The sequence below is a fragment of the Lissotriton vulgaris genome, chromosome 6, assembly GCF_964263255.1.
Source record: "Lissotriton vulgaris chromosome 6, aLisVul1.2, whole genome shotgun sequence".
NCBI lineage: Eukaryota > Metazoa > Chordata > Amphibia > Caudata > Salamandridae > Lissotriton > Lissotriton vulgaris.
In genome coordinates, this window is record NC_141694.1 from 86,539,160 (window position 1) to 86,558,839 (window position 19,680).

Consider the following 19,680-nt stretch of genomic DNA (forward strand, 5'->3'; position numbering starts at 1 on the left):
CACCCCCTTTTCTGAATCGTTTTTGGCCACTATAGGTGTGGCAGGGTATACTCAGACATGAGTCCCTTTCTCACTGCACCATCAGGATTCAAGCAAGCCGGGCCGAAGACGGCTGAAATGCCAGAAACCGGTCCCCGGTAGCTTGTCTCCTTTCTGGTGAAGAATTGGCTTGGTAGTTTAGTCTGCCCTGTTCCCATGATGCACTGGGCCAGGGACAGACTGATTTGCATATAGCCAGGTTCTGAGCTGGGATGGTGCAGTGAGATAAATAACGGTGATGGATCAAGCCCTGATCTTTGGACTGGGTAAGAGTGGTCTGCTTAATTCAGACACTCTGTTCATCACCACCCCCTTTTCTGAATCGTTTTTGGCCACTATAGGTGTGGCAGGGTATACTCAGACATGAGTCCCTTTCTCACTGCACCATCAGGATTCAAGCAAGCCGGGCCGAAGACGGCTGAAATGCCAGAAACCGGTCCCCGGTAGCTTGTCTCCTTTCTGGTGAAGAATTGGCTTGGTAGTTTAGTCTGCCCTGTTCCCATGATGCACTGGGCCAGGGACAGACTGATTTGCATATAGCCAGGTTCTGAGCTGGGATGGTGCAGTGAGATAAATAACGGTGATGGATCAAGCCCTGATCTTTGGACTGGGTAAGAGTGGTCTGCTTAATTCAGACACTCTGTTCATCTCCACCCCCTTTTCTGAATCGTTTTTGGCCACTATAGGTGTGGCAGGGTATACTCAGACATGAGTCCCTTTCTCACTGCACCATCAGGATTCAAGCAAGCCGGGCCGAAGACGGCTGAAATGCCAGAAACCAGTCCCCGGTAGCTTGTCTCCTTTCTGGTGAAGAATTGGCTTGGTAGTTTAGTCTGCCCTGTTCCCATGATGCACTGGGCCAGGGACAGACTGATTTGCATATAGCCAGGTTCTGAGCTGGGATGGTGCAGTGAGATAAATAATGGTGATGGATCAAGCCCTGATCTTTGGACTGGGTAAGAGTGGTCTGCCTAATTCAGACACTCTGTTCATCACCACCCCCTTTTCTGAATCGTTTTTGGCCACTATAGGTGTGGCAGGGTATACTCAGACATGAGTCCCTTTCTCACTGCACCATCAGGATTCAAGCAAGCCGGGCCGAAGACGGCTGAAATGCCAGAAACCGGTCCCCGGTAGCTTGTCTCCTTTCTGGTGAAGAATTGGCTTGGTAGTTTAGTCTGCCCTGTTCCCATGATGCACTGGGCCAGGGACAGACTGATTTGCATATAGCCAGGTTCTGAGCTGGGATGGTGCAGTGAGATAAATAACGGTGATGGATCAAGCCCTGATCTTTGGACTGGGTAAGAGTGGTCTGCTTAATTCAGACACTCTGTTCATCACCACCCCCTTTTCTGAATCGTTTTTGGCCACTATAGGTGTGGCAGGGTATACTCAGACATGAGTCCCTTTCTCACTGCACCATCAGGATTCAAGCAAGCCGGGCCGAAGACGGCTGAAATGCCAGAAACCGGTCCCCGGTAGCTTGTCTCCTTTCTGGTGAAGAATTGGCTTGGTAGTTTAGTCTGCCCTGTTCCCATGATGCACTGGGCCAGGGACAGACTGATTTGCATATAGCCAGGTTCTGAGCTGGGATGGTGCAGTGAGATAAATAACGGTGATGGATCAAGCCCTGATCTTTGGACTGGGTAAGAGTGGTCTGCTTAATTCAGACACTCTGTTCATCACCACCCCCTTTTCTGAATCGTTTTTGGCCACTATAGGTGTGGCAGGGTATACTCAGACATGAGTCCCTTTCTCACTGCACCATCAGGATTCAAGCAAGCCGGGCCGAAGACGGCTGAAATGCCAGAAACCAGTCCCCGGTAGCTTGTCTCCTTTCTGGTGAAGAATTGGCTTGGTAGTTTAGTCTGCCCTGTTCCCATGATGCACTGGGCCAGGGACAGACTGATTTGCATATAGCCAGGTTCTGAGCTGGGATGGTGCAGTGAGATAAATAATGGTGATGGATCAAGCCCTGATCTTTGGACTGGGTAAGAGTGGTCTGCCTAATTCAGACACTCTGTTCATCACCACCCCCTTTTCTGAATCGTTTTTGGCCACTATAGGTGTGGCAGGGTATACTCAGACATGAGTCCCTTTCTCACTGCACCATCAGGATTCAAGCAAGCCGGGCCGAAGACGGCTGAAATGCCAGAAACCGGTCCCCGGTAGCTTGTCTCCTTTCTGGTGAAGAATTGGCTTGGTAGTTTAGTCTGCCCTGTTCCCATGATGCACTGGGCCAGGGACATACTGATTTGCATATAGCCAGGTTCTGAGCTGGGATGGTGCAGTGAGATAAATAACGGTGATAGATCAAGCCCTGATCTTTGGACTGGGTAAGAGTGGTCTGCTTAATTCAGACACTCTGTTCATCACCACCCCCTTTTCTGAATCGTTTTTGGCCACTATAGGTGTGGCAGGGTATACTCAGACATGAGTCCCTTTCTCACTGCACCATCAGGATTCAAGCAAGCCGGGCCGAAGACGGCTGAAATGCCAGAAACCGGTCCCCGGTAGCTTGTCTCCTTTCTGGTGAAGAATTGGCTTGGTAGTTTAGTTTGCCCTGTTCCCATGATGCACTGGGCCAGGGACAGACTGATTTGCATATAGCCAGGTTCTGAGCTGGGATGGTGCAGTGAGATAAATAACGGTGATGGATCAAGCCCTGATCTTTGGACTGGGTAAGAGTGGTCTGCTTAATTCAGACACTCTGTTCATCACCACCCCCTTTTCTGAATCGTTTTTGGCCACTATAGGTGTGGCAGGGTATACTCAGACATGAGTCCCTTTCTCACTGCACCATCAGGATTCAAGCAAGCCGGGCCGAAGACGGCTGAAATGCCAGAAACCGGTCCCCGGTAGCTTGTCTCCTTTCTGGTGAAGAATTGGCTTGGTAGTTTAGTCTGCCCTGTTCCCATGATGCACTGGGCCAGGGACAGACTGATTTGCATATAGCCAGGTTCTGAGCTGGGATGGTGCAGTGAGATAAATAACGGTGATGGATCAAGCCCTGATCTTTGGACTGGGTAAGAGTGGTCTGCTTAATTCAGACACTCTGTTCATCACCACCCCCTTTTCTGAATCGTTTTTGGCCACTATAGGTGTGGCAGGGTATACTCAGACATGAGTCCCTTTCTCACTGCACCATCAGGATTCAAGCAAGCCGGGCCGAAGACGGCTGAAATGCCAGAAACCGGTCCCCGGTAGCTTGTCTCCTTTCTGGTGAAGAATTGGCTTGGTAGTTTAGTCTGCCCTGTTCCCATGATGCACTGGGCCAGGGACAGACTGATTTGCATATAGCCAGGTTCTGAGCTGAGATGGTGCAGTGAGATAAATAACGGTGATGGATCAAGCCCTGATCTTTGGACTGGGTAAGAGTGGTCTGCTTAATTCAGACACTCTGTTCATCACCACCCCCTTTTCTGAATCGTTTTTGGCCACTATAGGTGTGGCAGGGTATACTCAGACATGAGTCCCTTTCTCACTGCACCATCAGGATTCAAGCAAGCTGGGCCGAAGACGGCTGAAATGCCAGAAACCGGTCCCCGGTAGCTTGTCTCCTTTCTGGTGAAGAATTGGCTTGGTAGTTTAGTCTGCCCTGTTCCCATGATGCACTGGGCCAGGGACAGACTGATTTGCATATAGCCAGGTTCTGATCTGGGATGGTGCAGTGAGATAAATAACGGTGATGGATCAAGCCCTGATCTTTGGACTGGGTAAGAGTGGTCTGCTTAATTCAGACACTCTGTTCATCACCACCCCCTTTTCTGAATCGTGTTTGGCCACTATAGGTGTGGCAGGGTATACTCAGACATGAGTCCCTTTCTCACTGCACCATCAGGATTCAAGCAAGCCGGGCCGAAGACGGCTGAAATGCCAGAAACCGGTCCCCGGTAGCTTGTCTCCTTTCTGGTGAAGAATTGGCTTAGTAGTCTAGTCTGCCCTGTTCCCATGATGCACTGGGCCAGGGACAGACTGATTTGCATATAGCCAGGTTCTGAGCTGGGATGGTGCAGTGAGATAAATAACGGTGATGGATCAAGCCCTGATCTTTGGACTGGGTAAGAGTGGTCTGCTTAATTCAGACACTCTGTTCATCACCACCCCCTTTTCTGAATCGTTTTTGGCCACTATAGGTGTGGCAGGGTATAGTCAGACATGAGTCCCTTTCTCACTGCACCATCAGGATTCAAGCAAGCCGGGCCGAAGACGGCTGAAATGCCAGAAACCGGTCCCCGGTAGCTTGTCTCCTTTCTGGTGAAGAATTGGCTTGGTAGTTTAGTCTGCCCTGTTCCCATGATGCACTGGGCCAGGGACAGACTGATTTGCATATAGCCAGGTTCTGAGCTGGGATGGTGCAGTGAGATAAATAACGGTGATGGATCAAGCCCTGATCTTTGGACTGGGTAAGAGTGGTCTGCTTAATTCAGACACTCTGTTCATCACCACCCCCTTTTCTGAATCGCTCTAACCATTGAGCCACACTTCTCAGGCCTTAAATGTCTCTCATGCTGTTAGAGATGACCACATTGATGGGGAAACCTCCCCTACTACTTAAAACAGCCAACTTAAATGTCAGTCCAGCACAGGGGGCGGACAGAGTTGAAGTGAATATTATAGATTGCCAAGGACTTGTGGAAGGGACAGGCCTGGTGCCAGCAAATGTCCTTGGATAGATTGGGACAGTGAGGGGGAGTCATGACTGGGCAGCCAAAGCCACTAAAAAAACAAGGCTTTTCAAGCTAAAGCTATGTGGTTGTGTTGGGTTCTTTTCAAAGTTTGCATCAGAACCAGAATTCAAATATCTGCGTATAAGCCTAGCAAGGGGTATTTGGACTGGAGTAGTTGTGAAATGACTGGATAAACCTGTCTTCTGGTTGGCTGTCTCTAATTAGTTATTTGACATAGTGAAATTCTAATGTTCTAATGTCCAGGTGCATCAAAACGTTTAGTAGGAAACATTTGTATAGCAGGAGGTGCTACAAGAAAAATGTGGGTTAGGGGGCTAGTTGTGACCATGACAGGAGGAACATCTTGGATTTACATATATTTATCTATTTTTGCAATTTGAATCCAAGAGACATGAACTGGTTTAATGTGAATCATCAGAGTTTGTAATCAAGGGCTGCATCCTGGATTAGACTCCAGATCTCCGGGTTCAAAGGTCCGCATTTGCCTGCTAGATACACCTCGTCCATCGACAAGGCCATTATGTGGGCCAGATGACCACATGTGGGTAACCCTTGCAATCTTTATGGCTAGCATTGCTGAAAGCACATTGTGTCTCTTGGTTATTCTAAAATGCCCCAAGTACTCCTAACTTTGCTATCGACTTTTAGTGCATCATATCCTCACTGGCCCGAACACGACTTCCTGCCTTTTCTGTCTTGCAGGTTAAACACTATCATGGACTCAGACCGGGTGCTGGTGATGCATGCTGGGAAGGTGGCAGAGTTGGACTCCCCCAAAGTGCTCTCCGACAAACCGGATTCGTTCTTTTTCCACTTAATCCACAGTGGGGAAAAATGAGCTTCTGACCCTATCTGGCTAAGGCTTCCTGAAGAGGACTGGGTTTGTCACCGAGTCTGACATCAAGGTTCAGATCCTGGCTGTTTACAGACAATCTCAGCCTTTTTCTAGGGCGATCAGTTTATTCCATCTCTGTCAAATGAACTGTAATTCTGTGCTTAGAAAACCTGTCTGCTGCTCTGAAGCTCTATGCAAAGAAGTGGATTAGTTGGTGATCATGAAGTTGCTCTACGCCGCACCCTGTGGCAAGGCATGTCCCTCTAAGCACAGTTGGAATTATGTGTTTACAAGTCTTTGTAAGATGGTCAGTGTCCTCTCCTTTCTTCCCCACCAAGTACAAAGTAAACTAGTAACAGATGTAGGCGCTATCAACATCAGCCGGCAAAACAGCAACAGTCAACATCCTCCACTTACTAGTAAGGCACTAAGGAGAAGAGGGTTACATTCTCTTCCCAGGAGTGATGCACAGAAGAAGAAAAACCACTGTGAAGAACAGTCTTCAAGATAACCACGTGCCGATGCAGCTGGAAGAAGCATACAGTCTATGTGCTGCCTTCCAGTAACTTTCCTCTACCTTGTCGGATTGCACGTTAGGTTTGTAGGCGGAAATTGGGCGATTCGACGAGGGGGTCCTAGTTCATTTTTGGAGGTTTTGTATGAGCTGACTATTTTAATAAAAAGCACAATGTTTCTCAACCTGGGAGAGTGCTTATTGCTAGAGATCTAAATAATGTGATGGGAAAATCACTTTTGCAATGTCTATCCTATTATTGAACGAACGAATGAATGAATTAAGGAATTAATGAATGAATAGATAGATACTCTTTCTGATGTATTCTTCTAACTGCAGATTCCTCACCTTAGAATACTCCCCAGGTGCACGCCTTGATCCAGAAACATTTCTTCAGTATTGCTCCTGTGTGCAACTATGTGACGTTGTGCAGCTCTGACTTTGCTTCCAACCATCCTGGAAGTGATGGAGCGAAGCTGCGTACAAGTACCGCTCCAGCACACTGACTTCAGTTCCTTTCTTTCTAACCCTTCCGATGTGGATCTGGGGCTCCACTCCCCTTTTTGTTGGTCTTCCGACTACTTCTAAATCGAATTTGAGTGCGCTAGTGTAACATAAACTATAGGGTTCAACAGACTCACACAAACTGTGTCTCTTGTGTCAGGACTCGAACCACAACTTGAAGTTGTGCGATAAATGCACCCTTATGCACTCATATGTGATCTGGTAGTGGGAGGGAAAACTGAATGTGGACAAACATCAGAAGTATTTGTCGCCTTTGCGCAAATCCCACTCCTGTCCCAGGTCACTGGTGCAGACGCGGTCCCACTTTCGAGGCTGTTTCCGCGAGTGGCCAAGTTTGCACTAAAAGTCCTCTGGTAAATCTAAGTCAAAGTTGGAAACATGAAAAAGCGAAGTGGTACTCAACCCCATCTCACCACTTTGAATCTAAAGAGAAGGCGCAAGGGCATGATGAGATGAGTCTTTCAGTCTCAAGGTCTCCGGTCGTTGAGCCAATTCCTAAGCTTATCCTCGTGTACCATGAGTTTCCCGAGCCATTGGCGATGCCGCTGCAGATCGAAGCCTTTATGGAGGCCATGCTTCAGATATTTGGTGTGCTTCCGCCTCCTCCTGGCGGGTCTTTGGGCTCTAAGGAACTGTAGAGGACTCCCACTTGGGTTATCACCACCAAATACTTCCTTGGATCTGTCTGACCCTGTGGATCCCAACTTTGGCCGCCATACCGAATCCGGTCCAAGCCTCCACTCTTGCTCAAGTGCCTGCATTGTCAATGACGGTACCAAAGCCAATGACGCCTGAGGATGATCCAGTACTGATTCAGATATTGGGCACTAAGCTGACTTCATCTCGATCCCGATGAATGTCGTGCTATGAGACTACAAATAATGCAACCAGTTGTCTTACATCTTGACTCCGACCGGGTGCCTAGACCAGGATGAGCGCTGCAGCAAAGGCTCTATTATCTTTTTAGCTTGCTGTGGCGCTGAGATGATGATGGTGGAGATGGAGAATGTTTCCTTCTCTCCCTCATTACACAGATGATAACTTTTACATGGATTAAAAAGAGCCTGGCGTACTTGACAACTAGCCACTTAGGGAGAGGGGAAGAAAGGGCCTCTTTTGCAGTGGTGGTCCGATGGGCAACTGAGGTCCTAGATTTACAGCTGCCCTCAGCCAAGAACATCCTTACAGAAACGTTGTAGTCTAGCCAGCCATGTCTGAGCCTTTGCTCTCTTTTAACAAGGCCCTCATTGATCATTTGATGACTACCTTATCAAAACCCTTTCCTGCCCACATGTGAATAGGCAGGTGTGCAGACATCACAGACTGGCTCCTGGACATCCTGATTTTTGTTTTATGAACATCCGTCTGCAGAGAGCCTTACAGCTCAAGTCTTTAACCAGTAAAGTGAATCCCAATTCATTCCCCATGACTCCTCCGAATACCGAGTCTAGGGGGACTGAGATTTTTGGCAAGCATATGTTTTTCGCTGCCAGTCTAGCATTTCAGTCAGTTAATGTTGTTTGTCTGTTGGGTCACTACACACATGTCCTGCTGGACATTGCTAGTGAGATGGACCTTAGGGCCTTCCTGGCACAGACAATTTATTAATGGTCAAGACACTGCCAAATGTTATCCCAGCTGCCTTAGATGCTAGGGATTGCCTGGGGAGGTCACTTGGCATCAGTGCTGGCCTTCGCTGACACACATAGATGCGATCACAGGATTTTTTAGCAATGTACAAGCTGCTCTCGTGGATATGCATTTTGATGGCTCACGTTTTTATGGTGAAAAGGTCGATTCCGCATTGCAATGCTTTAAGAAAATTAGAGCCGGGAGCGCTCCCTGGGTTTGTTGACCCCTGTCAAACAGTAGTCTTACCAATTCTGTAGGTTCACAGGCTATTCTAGAGGGTTGGCATACAGGCAAGGACATTTTCCACAACCAGTCCATCAGTCACCCCAGTCTTTTTGAGGCTGTGGACGTGAGTCTGGAATTCAGCGTGGCAGCAAGCAGGGGCATCGGCCCTCCCATTCCTTCCGCTGTGCAACAGCCACCAAAGTGCTTTAGTTCATCTTTAGTGGTAAATGCCCATCCAGTGGGTGGCAGGATCCAGCACTTCTTCCTAGTGTGGCGATCCATCACGTCCAACAGTTGATCTTACAAAGTGTTTAGCATAGCTATGCCCTACCTTTTCTTTTTGTCCTGCCAAATATTCCCTCTACATCAGAGAGAATTTCAGAAGATCACCTGTCCATTCTTCTGCAAGAGCTGTGAGAATGACCCTTATAGTGTGCTATGTAGAATGTACTGGACTCGGGAAGAAGAGAGGGTTGTTACTCGTTCTGCCGAAAAAAGACGGGTTCTGTGTTCTATTTTAGACCTTGGATTTCTGAAATTCAAAATGTCCACACTTGCCCAGATCCAGTCTATACTGGACTCTGGCAAGTGGATGGTGTATTTTAGTATACCAGTCCTGCAGTCCCATTAATGTTACCTAAGTTCAAGGTAGGCCAGGAGCATTTTCAGTGCTGTGCTCCCATTCACCGGTACCCCTCTGTTGTGCTTGAAAGTGATGATGGCAGTCGCAGCCACCTTCAGAGGTCGGATATCAGTCTACTACTCAGTGACTGGCTGTTGAAGGTGGGCTTGCCAAAGACAGACCTAGACCAACTGCAGATGACCGCAAACCTCCTGATGTCATTGAGGTCCACTATCAGTGAGGCGAAGTTGCACCTGAGGCTTCCATTCATTCGAGCCATCTTGGGCACAATACAGTTCCGGGCCTTTCCCCTGCTGCAACAAGTCCAGGAAATTCAGGCTATGATCCTAATGTTTCAGCCTCAGTCCTGGATAAAGCTCTGAGACTTTGTGGCCTCTTAACCTCTTGCATCCTTCTTGTCAGCTACACCAGGTGGTTTATGTGGGTTCTGCAATTGAGTATGAGGTTCCAATGGACAAAGCACCAAGGAAATCTGACTGATGTCATCCAGATCTTGGAGAAGACAGCTTGCAATCTGTAGTTGTGACTGGTCCAGTGGCAGACCTCTCTCCCTTCCTATTCAGAGCCGACGGGGACAAACGCTTCCCTGCTGGTCTGGGGAGTCCGTCTAGGGGCGGTGGAGATTAGAGGACTTTGGTCTCCAACAGAAGCTCGGCTCCCCATTAGTCTTTTGGAGTAGCAGGCCATTCAACTGGCTCTGAAGGCTTCCCTGACATCCATCAATAGAAGGCTGTTTCAGGTTCTCAATGACAACACTACTGCCCTATAGTATTGCAGCAAACTGGGTGGAGTGGGGTCCTGTGTCTTGTGGGTCTTGTGCCAGGATGAGGACTTTGGTCTTGTCCGAGTTGAGATTGAGGTAGCTGTCTCTCTTCCAGGTCGCAACTGCTTTCATCCCGTCAAGGAAGTTTCTGGTGATTGTGGGCTCATTAGTGGTGGAGAAGATCAGCTGGATGTCTTTGGTGTAGGTGACGATGTTGAGTCAGTGGTTTATTTATTTATTTATTTATTTATAAAATTTCTAGAGCGCACAAATACCTTCCGGTGTCTCGGCGCTAGAGTTCGTTAAGATTGCAGAGAGCTCCTACATAGCTTACTGGTTGAAAAGCCATGTTTTGATGTGCTTCCGAAATATGAGTAGGGAGGAGCTTGATCTAATATTAAGAGGGAGCTTATTCCACAATTTTGAAGCAGCAATTGTGAAGCGCTTATCGCCCCATGTTGCTTTCTTAGTGCGTGGAATATGGAGTAGCTGGGATGCCTCAGAGCGTAAAGAACGCTTGGGTTTGTATGGAGTGATGGATTTTTTAAAAAAGTCCGGTCCGGTATTGTTCAGTGTTTTATAAATGATGCACAAGGCCTTGAACTTTGTACGGCTTCTCACTGGTAGCCAATGAAGTTGGCGAATGATGGGCGATATGGATGAGAATTTAGGTGTGCCAGTTAAAATTCTTGCTGCAGCATTTTGCACTAATTGTAGTTTATTCATGACTTGTTCCTGTGCATTCAGCCATAGTGCGTTACAGTAATCAATCTTTGAAAGGACTAGTGTAGACATTAGGGTTTTGCCTGAGTTAGGAGGAAGAAAAGGAAGAAGCTTTTTTACCATTCTCAGAGTATAAAAGGACGCCGAGACCACTGCATTAGCATGGCTATGGAAAGTAAGCTTATAGTCGAGTAGAACTCCGAGGTTCCTAACTTTTTGCACAGGGTGAGGAGGATCTCCCAGCTCTGCTGGCCACCAAACTGGTGACCAAGACGGGGTCAGATCACCAAAGAGCATGACCTCCGTCTTGTCAGAGTTTAATTTTAGGCAGTTCTGGTCCATCCAAGTGCAAATTGCTCTCATTCCTTCCTGAAAATTAGCGGCCACTGCAGCTCCGTTCCTATGAATAGCCAGGACTAATTGAGTGTCATCGGCGTATGATGTTATTCCTATGCCGAATGACTTGATCACCCTCGCTAAGTCCGATACATAGATATTAAAAAGCGTCGGACTTAGCGAGGAGCCTTGAGGAACTCCACAAGGTAAGGTGAAATTGGGCGAATAATAGCTACCCATTTTCACAGACTGTACTCTGTCTGATAGAAAAGATGCCAGAAGAGTCTTTGCTTTGCCCTGGATACCCATGGCATCGACACGGTCGATCAAGATGTTATGATCGACCGTGTCGAATGCAGCCGATAGATCTAAGAGTATCAGGATTGCTGTACCGCCTTGGTCTAGAATTATTCTAACTTCTTCAGTTGCTTTTATCAAGGCGGTCTCGGTGCCATGACCCTTTCTAAACCCAAATTGGGTCTCATCTAGTAGGTTGTTATCATCAATAAAGCTAGAGAGTTGTAAATTAATTGCCTTCTCAAATACCTTAGAGGGATAAGGAAGTGAGGCAATGGGTCGATAGCTTTTTAACTCTGCTGGGTTTAGTGTTGATTTTTTTAAAAGGGGCTTCACGATGACTTTCTTCCAGACTTTAGGGTAATCTCCTGTCTGGAACATCGTGTTGCAAATGTGGGTAAGCACCGGGGCTACCTGATCAGGTACTAGTTTAAGTATACTTGGGGGACAAGGGTCCAAAGGAGATCCTGATTTGACCGCATTCATGATTTCTTCTATAGATGCTTGAGGAAGCGAGGAGAATGTATCCAGGATTGGTCTGGTAGATATCTGATGAGCAGTTGGGCCAACTATAGCATCAGAGATTTTTTGTGTGAAGTTATTAAAAATATCTGTAACTTTTCCTTTGAAAAAGTCTGCGATTTCATTACAAAAGGTTTGAGAAGGTTCTATAGAATCGGGAACCGTCGGGTTGGATAACTTTTTTACCACCTGGAATAACTGTTTACTCGAGTTTTGAGCTGATTCTATTTGTGTGGTGTAGAAATTACATTTTTCCTTTGTAATAAGTTTCTTATAGTTATGCAGGGCTGTCTTGTATCTATCTTTATCGTTGTTGTCGTAGTTCCTGCGCCAACGTCTCTCTAGATTGCGACAATGTTGTCTTTCAAGCCTTAATGATTCAGAGAACCATGGAGCAGAGGGTTTATTACGGTTAGGTTGTAATTTTTTAAGAGGTGCCACATGATCTAGTGCGTTGTTCAGCCAGTGCACATAGTTGTTAGATGCCTCACCTGGGTCATTTGAGTCTTTGAGGTTAGTAGTTTTTAATGCATTATTAAAGGCATGGTGGTCGATATTTTTCCAGTCACGACATTTAATCTGTAAGCGTGCAGAGGGCGCGTCGTGTTTGCGTTTCCTAATTATTATAGAAAATAGGACTGCCGAATGATCAGTCCATATAAGTGGGAACACTGTAGGTTGATTCATGTATGGATTATTTGTAAATAGTCCGTCCAAGGTATGACCAGCTTGGTGTGTGGGTGAGGAGACTCGTTGTTCTAGGCCTACAGCTTGAAAATCAGAGATAATCTTGATGGTATCTTTATCTGAATGATTTTCTAAATGAAAATTAAAATCACCCAGTATTGTATATTCTTTGTAGGCAGCTATTGGTTCTAATAGAGGATTGAGAGCTTCCAAGAAAGATGTGCGTGGGGTGGGAGGTCGGTATAGTAATGTGCCTTTAAAAGTTTGAGTGGGGGAAAGAGTAAAGGTGAAACATAAGGCTTCCATGGAATCATGGATCATTGGCTCAGTTTTTAGAGCTATGTTAGCACGATGTATGATAGCTAACCCACCCCCTCGTTTCCCCGAAGATCTATCTAGTCGGGTGACATAATAGCCATCAGGAGTAGCAATCTTGAAATCCGGGCCAGAAGCAGAGTCAGCCCAGGTCTCAGTTATAAACAGGATGTCAAGATTTTGAGTGGCTATAAGTTCAGCGACCTCATCCCTATGTTTAACAAGGGATCGGGCATTAATAAGAGAGCAATGTATAGATTTTTCTGGGGTTAGTGGCAACCTAGGGGCAGCTAAATTAGAGTGGGGAGGAGTGGATTTAAAAGAGCAGTTTGGGCAGGGATTAATAGGCAGATTGGCTAGAGAGTCTGCACAGAAATGGGAACATCTTTTATCAGTTAAAGTATTGCCAATACAAAGAAGTTGAGATCGAGTGTAAGTTATTACCTTAGGAAGATTATGGTTGTTGCATGAGGCAGGGGGTATGGCGCAGAGCGCGGAACCAGCGCGGACTGGCGCAGACTGGCACCCCTTTGGCACGGCTTCGGCGCGGTGTCGGCGCTCCCGCTGCGCTCGACCGCTGCGCTTTAAAGTGCCCATTTTATACTTGAAGCCACGCCCCCAGCTGGAACGCTAACTCCGTTCTGCTCGGGGAGGCGGCTCTGTGGTTCTGAAGCTAGCCCTGCCCTCCACACAAACGGCACGAAGCCGCGATGGAACGGGGCTGGGGGTCCACTAAGCAATAGCTTTACAGGTAAATTTGTACATAAGTTTTCAGAGCGTCTTATCTAACAATTCTAGTGCAAGTAAATGTGCGTTTTAAAACCAAGTAAAAATGCAGTTTAAAAGTATCCCAATAAAGCTTTCCAGCGTGCAGAGGAGAAGCCCCTCGCAATCTGCACGAGCTCTTGTAACACAGACTGTCAAGGAGCTGCCACCACCTTGTAGGTTCCTAACTATGTAGACGTTGAAGAGGGTGGGGCTCAGGGAGGAACCCTAGGGGACTTCGCAGCTGATCTCTGTGGATTCTGAGAGGTGGTAGTCTGACTCGCTGTGTTCTACCGGTGAGGAAGGAAATGATCCAGTTCAATTCTTTGTCACGGATGCCAGCATTGTGGAGTCTCTTGATTACGGAGCAGTGGGAGACTTTGTCGAAGGCGGCTGAGAGTGTAGGTGGATGAGGGTTGTTGTTTCTCCCTGGTCGAGGAGGGAGTGGATGTCATCAGTGGCAGCGATGACAGCATTCTTGATGTTGTGGTTGCTTCAAAAGCCGAATTTGAGAGGAGTCCAGGATGTGGTTGGCTTCGATGAACTTCGAGAGTTGTGCATAGATGGCCTTCTCGATTACCTTGGCTGGGAACAAGAGCAGGGAGATGGGTCTGAAATTCTTGAGGTCTGTCGGGTTGGCGGGCGGTTTCTTAAGTAGGGGGTTGATCGCAGCGTGTTTCCAGTCATCGGGGAAGGTGGCTGTCTCGATGGAGCAATTGATGGTGCAATTTAATTCGGGGGTGATGGAGGTGGTGGCTCTGTGGAAAATGTGGTGCGGGCAGGAGTCCGACGGTGCTTCGGAGTGAATGCTCTTCATGGTTTTGAGAGGGTCATCCATGGGGAGCGGGGTGCAGTTGAGCAGGATCTGTTAGGGGCATTGTCATCATGTGTGGTGATGGCGGGAGTGATGGGCCGGTCTTGGGTGTCGAAGCTCTCCTAGATATGCTTGATTTTGTGGTGGAAGTAGGTGCTGAGTTTGTTGCAGTGGTCTTGGGAGGGTGGGACTTCTGTAGTCTTGCGCTTTGGGTTTGGCGAACTCCTTGACAATGGCAAAGAGTTCTTAGCTGTTGTGTGTGTTGGCGTTGATTCTGTTTTGGAGGGCTGTTTTCCTAGAATTTTTGAGGAGGAGGTGGGGTGCGATGACAGCGGCTTTGAAGTCTGCTTGTGCTTACGGGGTTTGTTGTTCCTCCATTTCTTTGAGCCATTTACAGGTGCGTCTAGACTTGTGGAGGGCAGCAGTGAACCAACTGGCTTTCTTGAAGTGTTGCTTGCCAGATGCTTTCTTGAGGGGCGCCAGCTTGTCAGAGCAGTTGGAGATCCATCGGTGGAGGATGCGTGCTGTGGTATTAGTGTCTCTGGATGGCAGCAGTGTCATTGTCCTGAGGGTGGCGCTGAGGAGTTCTTTGGTGACCCTGTTCCAGTTATAGCGGGACAGGATGAGGGGACAGTGCATCTTCCCAAGGTGGGGCAGGGCATCTTCTAGCAGTGTGGAAAGCTCTGGCTAGACCTTTTTGCCACCGTCAAATGTGCAATGTCGAAGGTTTTGCGCACTGGAACTTCTATGGGAACTATATTTTGCTGATTCATTCCAGCTGAAATAGAGCATGGAACTTCTATATGCCTTCCTGTCCCTACCTCTCCTACCCTGAGTTATAAAAAAAGATCACAGACAACTTGGCCTAGTCATCCTAGTGACTCTGAACTGTGCAAGTAGACTTTGGTACCCGGAACTTTTAGTTATGAGCATCTGTCCCCTGATCAGACTACCACTTTCGGAGGATCTTCTGAATCAGCAATAGGGCAGTCTCCTACACCTGATTCTGCTCAATCTGCTCCCACATGTGAGGAGATTGAGTGGTGTAAACTGACTGCGTTTGACCTGCTGCCTGAGGTAGCAGGTGTCCTTCCATGAAATTCATTAATGCCGGAAGCTTCGACCAATTTGTGGGCTGCAGTGGCGCTCGTCAGATTGACCAGCAAACTGTCAGACATCCTTTTGTTTTATCTTTAGCCCAGCAAGATCTTACTGTGGGTCCTTAATAAGATTATTTGTCAGCCCTTTTGGCTTCTCTGCCTTCAGTGCACTGGTGTGATGAGACTTACTGAGAATTTGACACATGTTCCTCAACCAGGGTCTTGGTTTAAATCACTCCTGTGTTGCCCATGTGAAGGCATTTCAACTAAATCTACCTTGCACTTCATGCTTTTTTGCTCACTGTATCGCACTTTCAGAGCCCATTATTTAAATTGTTTTTTACCGGCCAGGAATTTTAGATCACATAAGGAAGGGCTGCAGTATATTCAGTGCCTAGAGTCCCCTGCTTGTGACATACGGGTTTATATTTTATTGTCTCCGCTTTAAAATTAAGGAAGATGTACGCTAATTGACTATGACTGAGTCTTGCGTTCTGTACACGTGTATAGTTTTATGATGATAATCACATTTCCTTTTTAAAGGTATATCTAAATAGTTTACCATACAATAGAGATTTTTGGATAACGTAGCTCAGCCTGATTCATCAATCATATTTGCGCTCGCAAAGGGCCAGATTCTGAGAATCTGGCCCTATGCGAGTGCAATTTTTGCATTTGGGATTCTATGTCAGGACCGGAGGCTTCAGATTATGCTATATCTTCCTTCGCTTTATTAACATAAAGACTCCACAGCAGCTTAGGAAAAGATATATGATAGTAACAAAAAATGCTTTAAGGCCTAAAGCATTTGACGGAACGTTCAACAGATCAAAACAACAACTCCCAAGAGTCTCTTTGTATAATGACAGTCCATAGTCCTTCCACTCTGTCCATCACCGCTATAAACCCGGCCTTCTCTTCCTCTTCCCCCTCTTTCTTCGCTGCTCCCGCAGCCAGATAAGTGCTTTTCATGTTTCCTTTATGTGTTTACTGATTGTATTATATGTACGATCGTTGGGGGACTCACCCCGTGGTTTATTTTTCCATTGCAGAGTCCCCAGTCGCGGGAACGTTCCATCGTTCCTACGCAATCTTTCTTTCCCATTTGTGTGCGGTGAGTGAGTAAGCCGCCAGGGGGCGTCCTAACGTCTCGCCGACTCTTCGGCGCGCCTCCGCAGTTGCAGGAGCCGCGCCGTGGAGTCTGCTTGCGCAGGAGCCAACCCTCGCGTACCCCTCTGACACCTGGTGCTCCGGGCCTGTACCTCCCTGTTCTGACGCCCCGTTGGGGTCTGTATTGCGGCGCTGACCGCGTAAAACACCTTCGGGTGAACTTTGTGCACCTCTTTTGATCGTGTGTGGCTTGGCGCGCTTGAGGGGTGCGGAGACTCGGTCCCGGCGAGGAGAGTCTGCGCGCTGGGGGGTTGGTGCTGCCCCACCTGCCACGTCAGTTGGCCCACAAAGTGATCGCAGCCAGTTGGCCTGCCCATATCCGAGACTTATCTCGACTGCCGCCCTCCAGGGTGTCCCGGAATTACCCCTGTGCTTCAGGATGGAAGGGGAGTACGAGGAAGAACCCTACTCCTACCTGCAGGCCGACGAATTTTACCAGGCGGTGGATAATTCGATTTATCGCTGCGTGACGGAGGTGGTAGGGCCTATGGAGGACCGCCTCTCCGCCCGCATTGTGGAAGAATGCGCGAAGCTGGCGTCAGCGCATGTGCCTCCGACCCCCGAACTCCCGGGGACATCTGGCGGGTTGCCGCCCGCACCGAAGAAGCCCTGTAGGGAAGGCCCGTCCTCGGAGGCCCAAGGAGTGGACAGGGGCGCGTTTGAGCGTCTACGGGACGCCTTCCTGGCGAAGGCAACGGCGGTGCCCCCTGCTCCCTTGGCGGATCCGGGTGCTTCAGGGGACGTGTCGACGGCCCCCGCTTCTCCTGTGTACGACTCTCCGGACACCGATGACGACGGAGAGTCGACCCGATCTTGGCTTCCGGCGTCCTCTGCCAAGGAGATGCCACGGGATGAGTCGGGCATGCTGGACCCGGACGAGATCGTCCACCCTCGCTCCGCGGCTTGGACACCGGGGGAGACGGTGGCGAAGTTTGTAGCGGGCAGGCTACGCAAGCCGCTGGAGAAGGAGGCAAGGGGTTGCCTGCGTGGGGAATGCCCTAGACCGACTTTGGAGGGTAAGGTGGCCATGACCCCGGAGTTGGATGCCAAGATGGCCACCTTCTTGGCAAAATTTATGAAGGATCCCAGGAAGGGCATCGATCGATCCTGGCGGGCCTGCCAGGATAAGCTGTTGGATGCGGTAGGGCCTGCCACGAAGATCCTCGATATGGCGGAGGAGGCGAAGGCAAATGGCACCGTCATTTCTCCGGAGGTGCTTTCTAATTGGGCCCAGAGGGTGATCGTGTTCTTGGGCAACGCCAACTGCGCACTGTCTACTGAGCGGCGGCGTTCGCTCTTGATTAAATTGGATCCGAAGTTGGGGGACCTGGCCTCGTCTGAGGCGGGTGCTGTTGCCCAGGGTGGCCTCTTTGGCGAGCCCTTTATCAGAGAGCTGGGCAAATTCGTGAACACGTTCACATCGCTGGACAAGGCTCAATCCAGCATTAAACGGGTGTTTCACCAACGTTTCTCCGGAGGGGCCGGTCGCGGTAGGGGCCGCGCGACCGGCCGTGGCCAGCAAGCCAACAATAAAGGACAAGGCTCCGGCAGAGGCCAATACCAGACCTCAGCAAACTTTAACAACTTCTACCCCACCAGAGGGCAGCGCTTCGGCGGCAGAGGGTTCAGGAAGAACTCTGGATAAGGAAATGCCTCCGGTAAGGGTACTCTGTTTGGATCAAGTTCCGATTGGGGGGAGGTTGGCAACCTTTTACGAGGAGTGGGAGTTGCTCACTGCCGACGCTTGGGTCTTGCAAACTGTACGTGGGTTCCACATAGAGTTCTACGACCAGCCCACGCAAGCGGTGCCCCCACGTCCAATGGTGTTTTCAGAGTCCGACGCGCGGTTGATAGACGGAGAGGTCTCGGAACTGCTCCGCAAAGGGGCCATCCGCCTATCAACCCGCCATCCAAACGGTTTCCTCAGCAATGTCTTCCTAGTGGACAAGACAGATGGGGGCAAGAGACCTGTGATCAATCTCAAAGAATTCAACGGGTGGTTGGTCTATCGACATTTCAAGATGGAGGGTATCCACCTCCTTCGAGACGTACTCCTCCCTCGGGATTGGATGGTGAGACTGGATCTCAAGGATGCCTATTTGGTCGTCCCCATCCACCCCCCGCATCGTCGTTTCCTTCAGTTTATATGGAACGACAGGGTGTTCGAGTTCGTCGCGCTACCGTTCGGTCTGTCGTCGGCCCCCTGGTGCTTCACGAAAGTGCTCCACCCGGTAGTGGAGTTTCTCAGGAGTCAGGGGGTCCGAATGTTGGTGTACTTAGACGACACCCTCCTCATGGGGCAGTGCCCGGAGGTGTTGGCGGGCCAGCTTCGGCAGGCCGTGCACCTTCTTCAGAGACTGGGGTTCGTTATCAACGGCTCCAAGTCGGTTTTGGTTCCCACTCAGAGGATTATCTTCCTGGGTTTCGTAGTGGACTCGGTGCAGGCTGTCTTGAGCCTGCCGGGTCGGAAAGTCGCGAAAATACGACACCTGCTCCGGCAGACGATCGCCAAAGATCGCACTCCTTTGCGCCATATCGCCAAGGTGGTAGGACTTCTGTCGTCCTCCATCCAAGCGATTTTCCCAGGCCCCCTGCATTACAGGGCGCTCCAACGCCTGAAGGCGCAACACCTACGTGGTGGAATGAGCTACGATCAGTGGGTTCCCCTCACGGAAAAGGTGAAGGAGGAAATGTCTTGGTGGCTGTCTCACATGGAGGCATGGAATGGTCGGGCGATCTTCGGATCGGCCCCGGACCTAGTCATAGAGTCCGATGCCAGCAGGTCGGGCTGGGGCGCCCGGTGCGGGGATTTTTCCACCGGCGGCGCCTTGTCTTCAGAAGAACAACGATTGCATATCAACTGTTTGGAGCTCCTGGCGGGCTCCTTCGCAGTCCGTTGTTGGACCAAGGATTCGGTCAAGGCCTGTGTCCTTTTACGGATGGACAATGTTTCGGCGGTTCGTTATGTGAACCATCTAGGAGGTCCTCGTTCCCGCGCTTTGGCGGATCTGGCGAAGGACTTCTGGGACTACTGCCTGTCGTGTCACATTGCGGTGACGGCGGAATATCTACCGGGTCAGGCCA

The 19,680-nt window shown here is 49.1% G+C and overlaps 1 protein-coding gene across 8 annotated transcripts in view; it reads left to right on the top strand.

Moving 5' to 3' along the window:
- ABCC10 (ATP binding cassette subfamily C member 10) overlaps positions 1-19,680 on the top strand; it is a 450,580-nt gene that overhangs the window by 299,234 nt on the left and 131,666 nt on the right. For 4 of the 8 annotated variants that reach the window (XM_086925984.1, XM_086925986.1, XM_086925982.1 and 1 more), the window contains one exon: positions 5,433-6,264. The exons of the other annotated variants lie outside the window; for them this stretch is intronic. In XM_086925984.1, coding sequence (XP_086782110.1) covers positions 5,433-5,568 — 136 coding nt within the window. In that variant the 3' untranslated portion in view covers positions 5,569-6,264. Of the gene's footprint in view, positions 1-5,432; positions 6,265-19,680 lie in introns of those variants that run through there. 8 annotated transcript variants of the gene reach the window in all.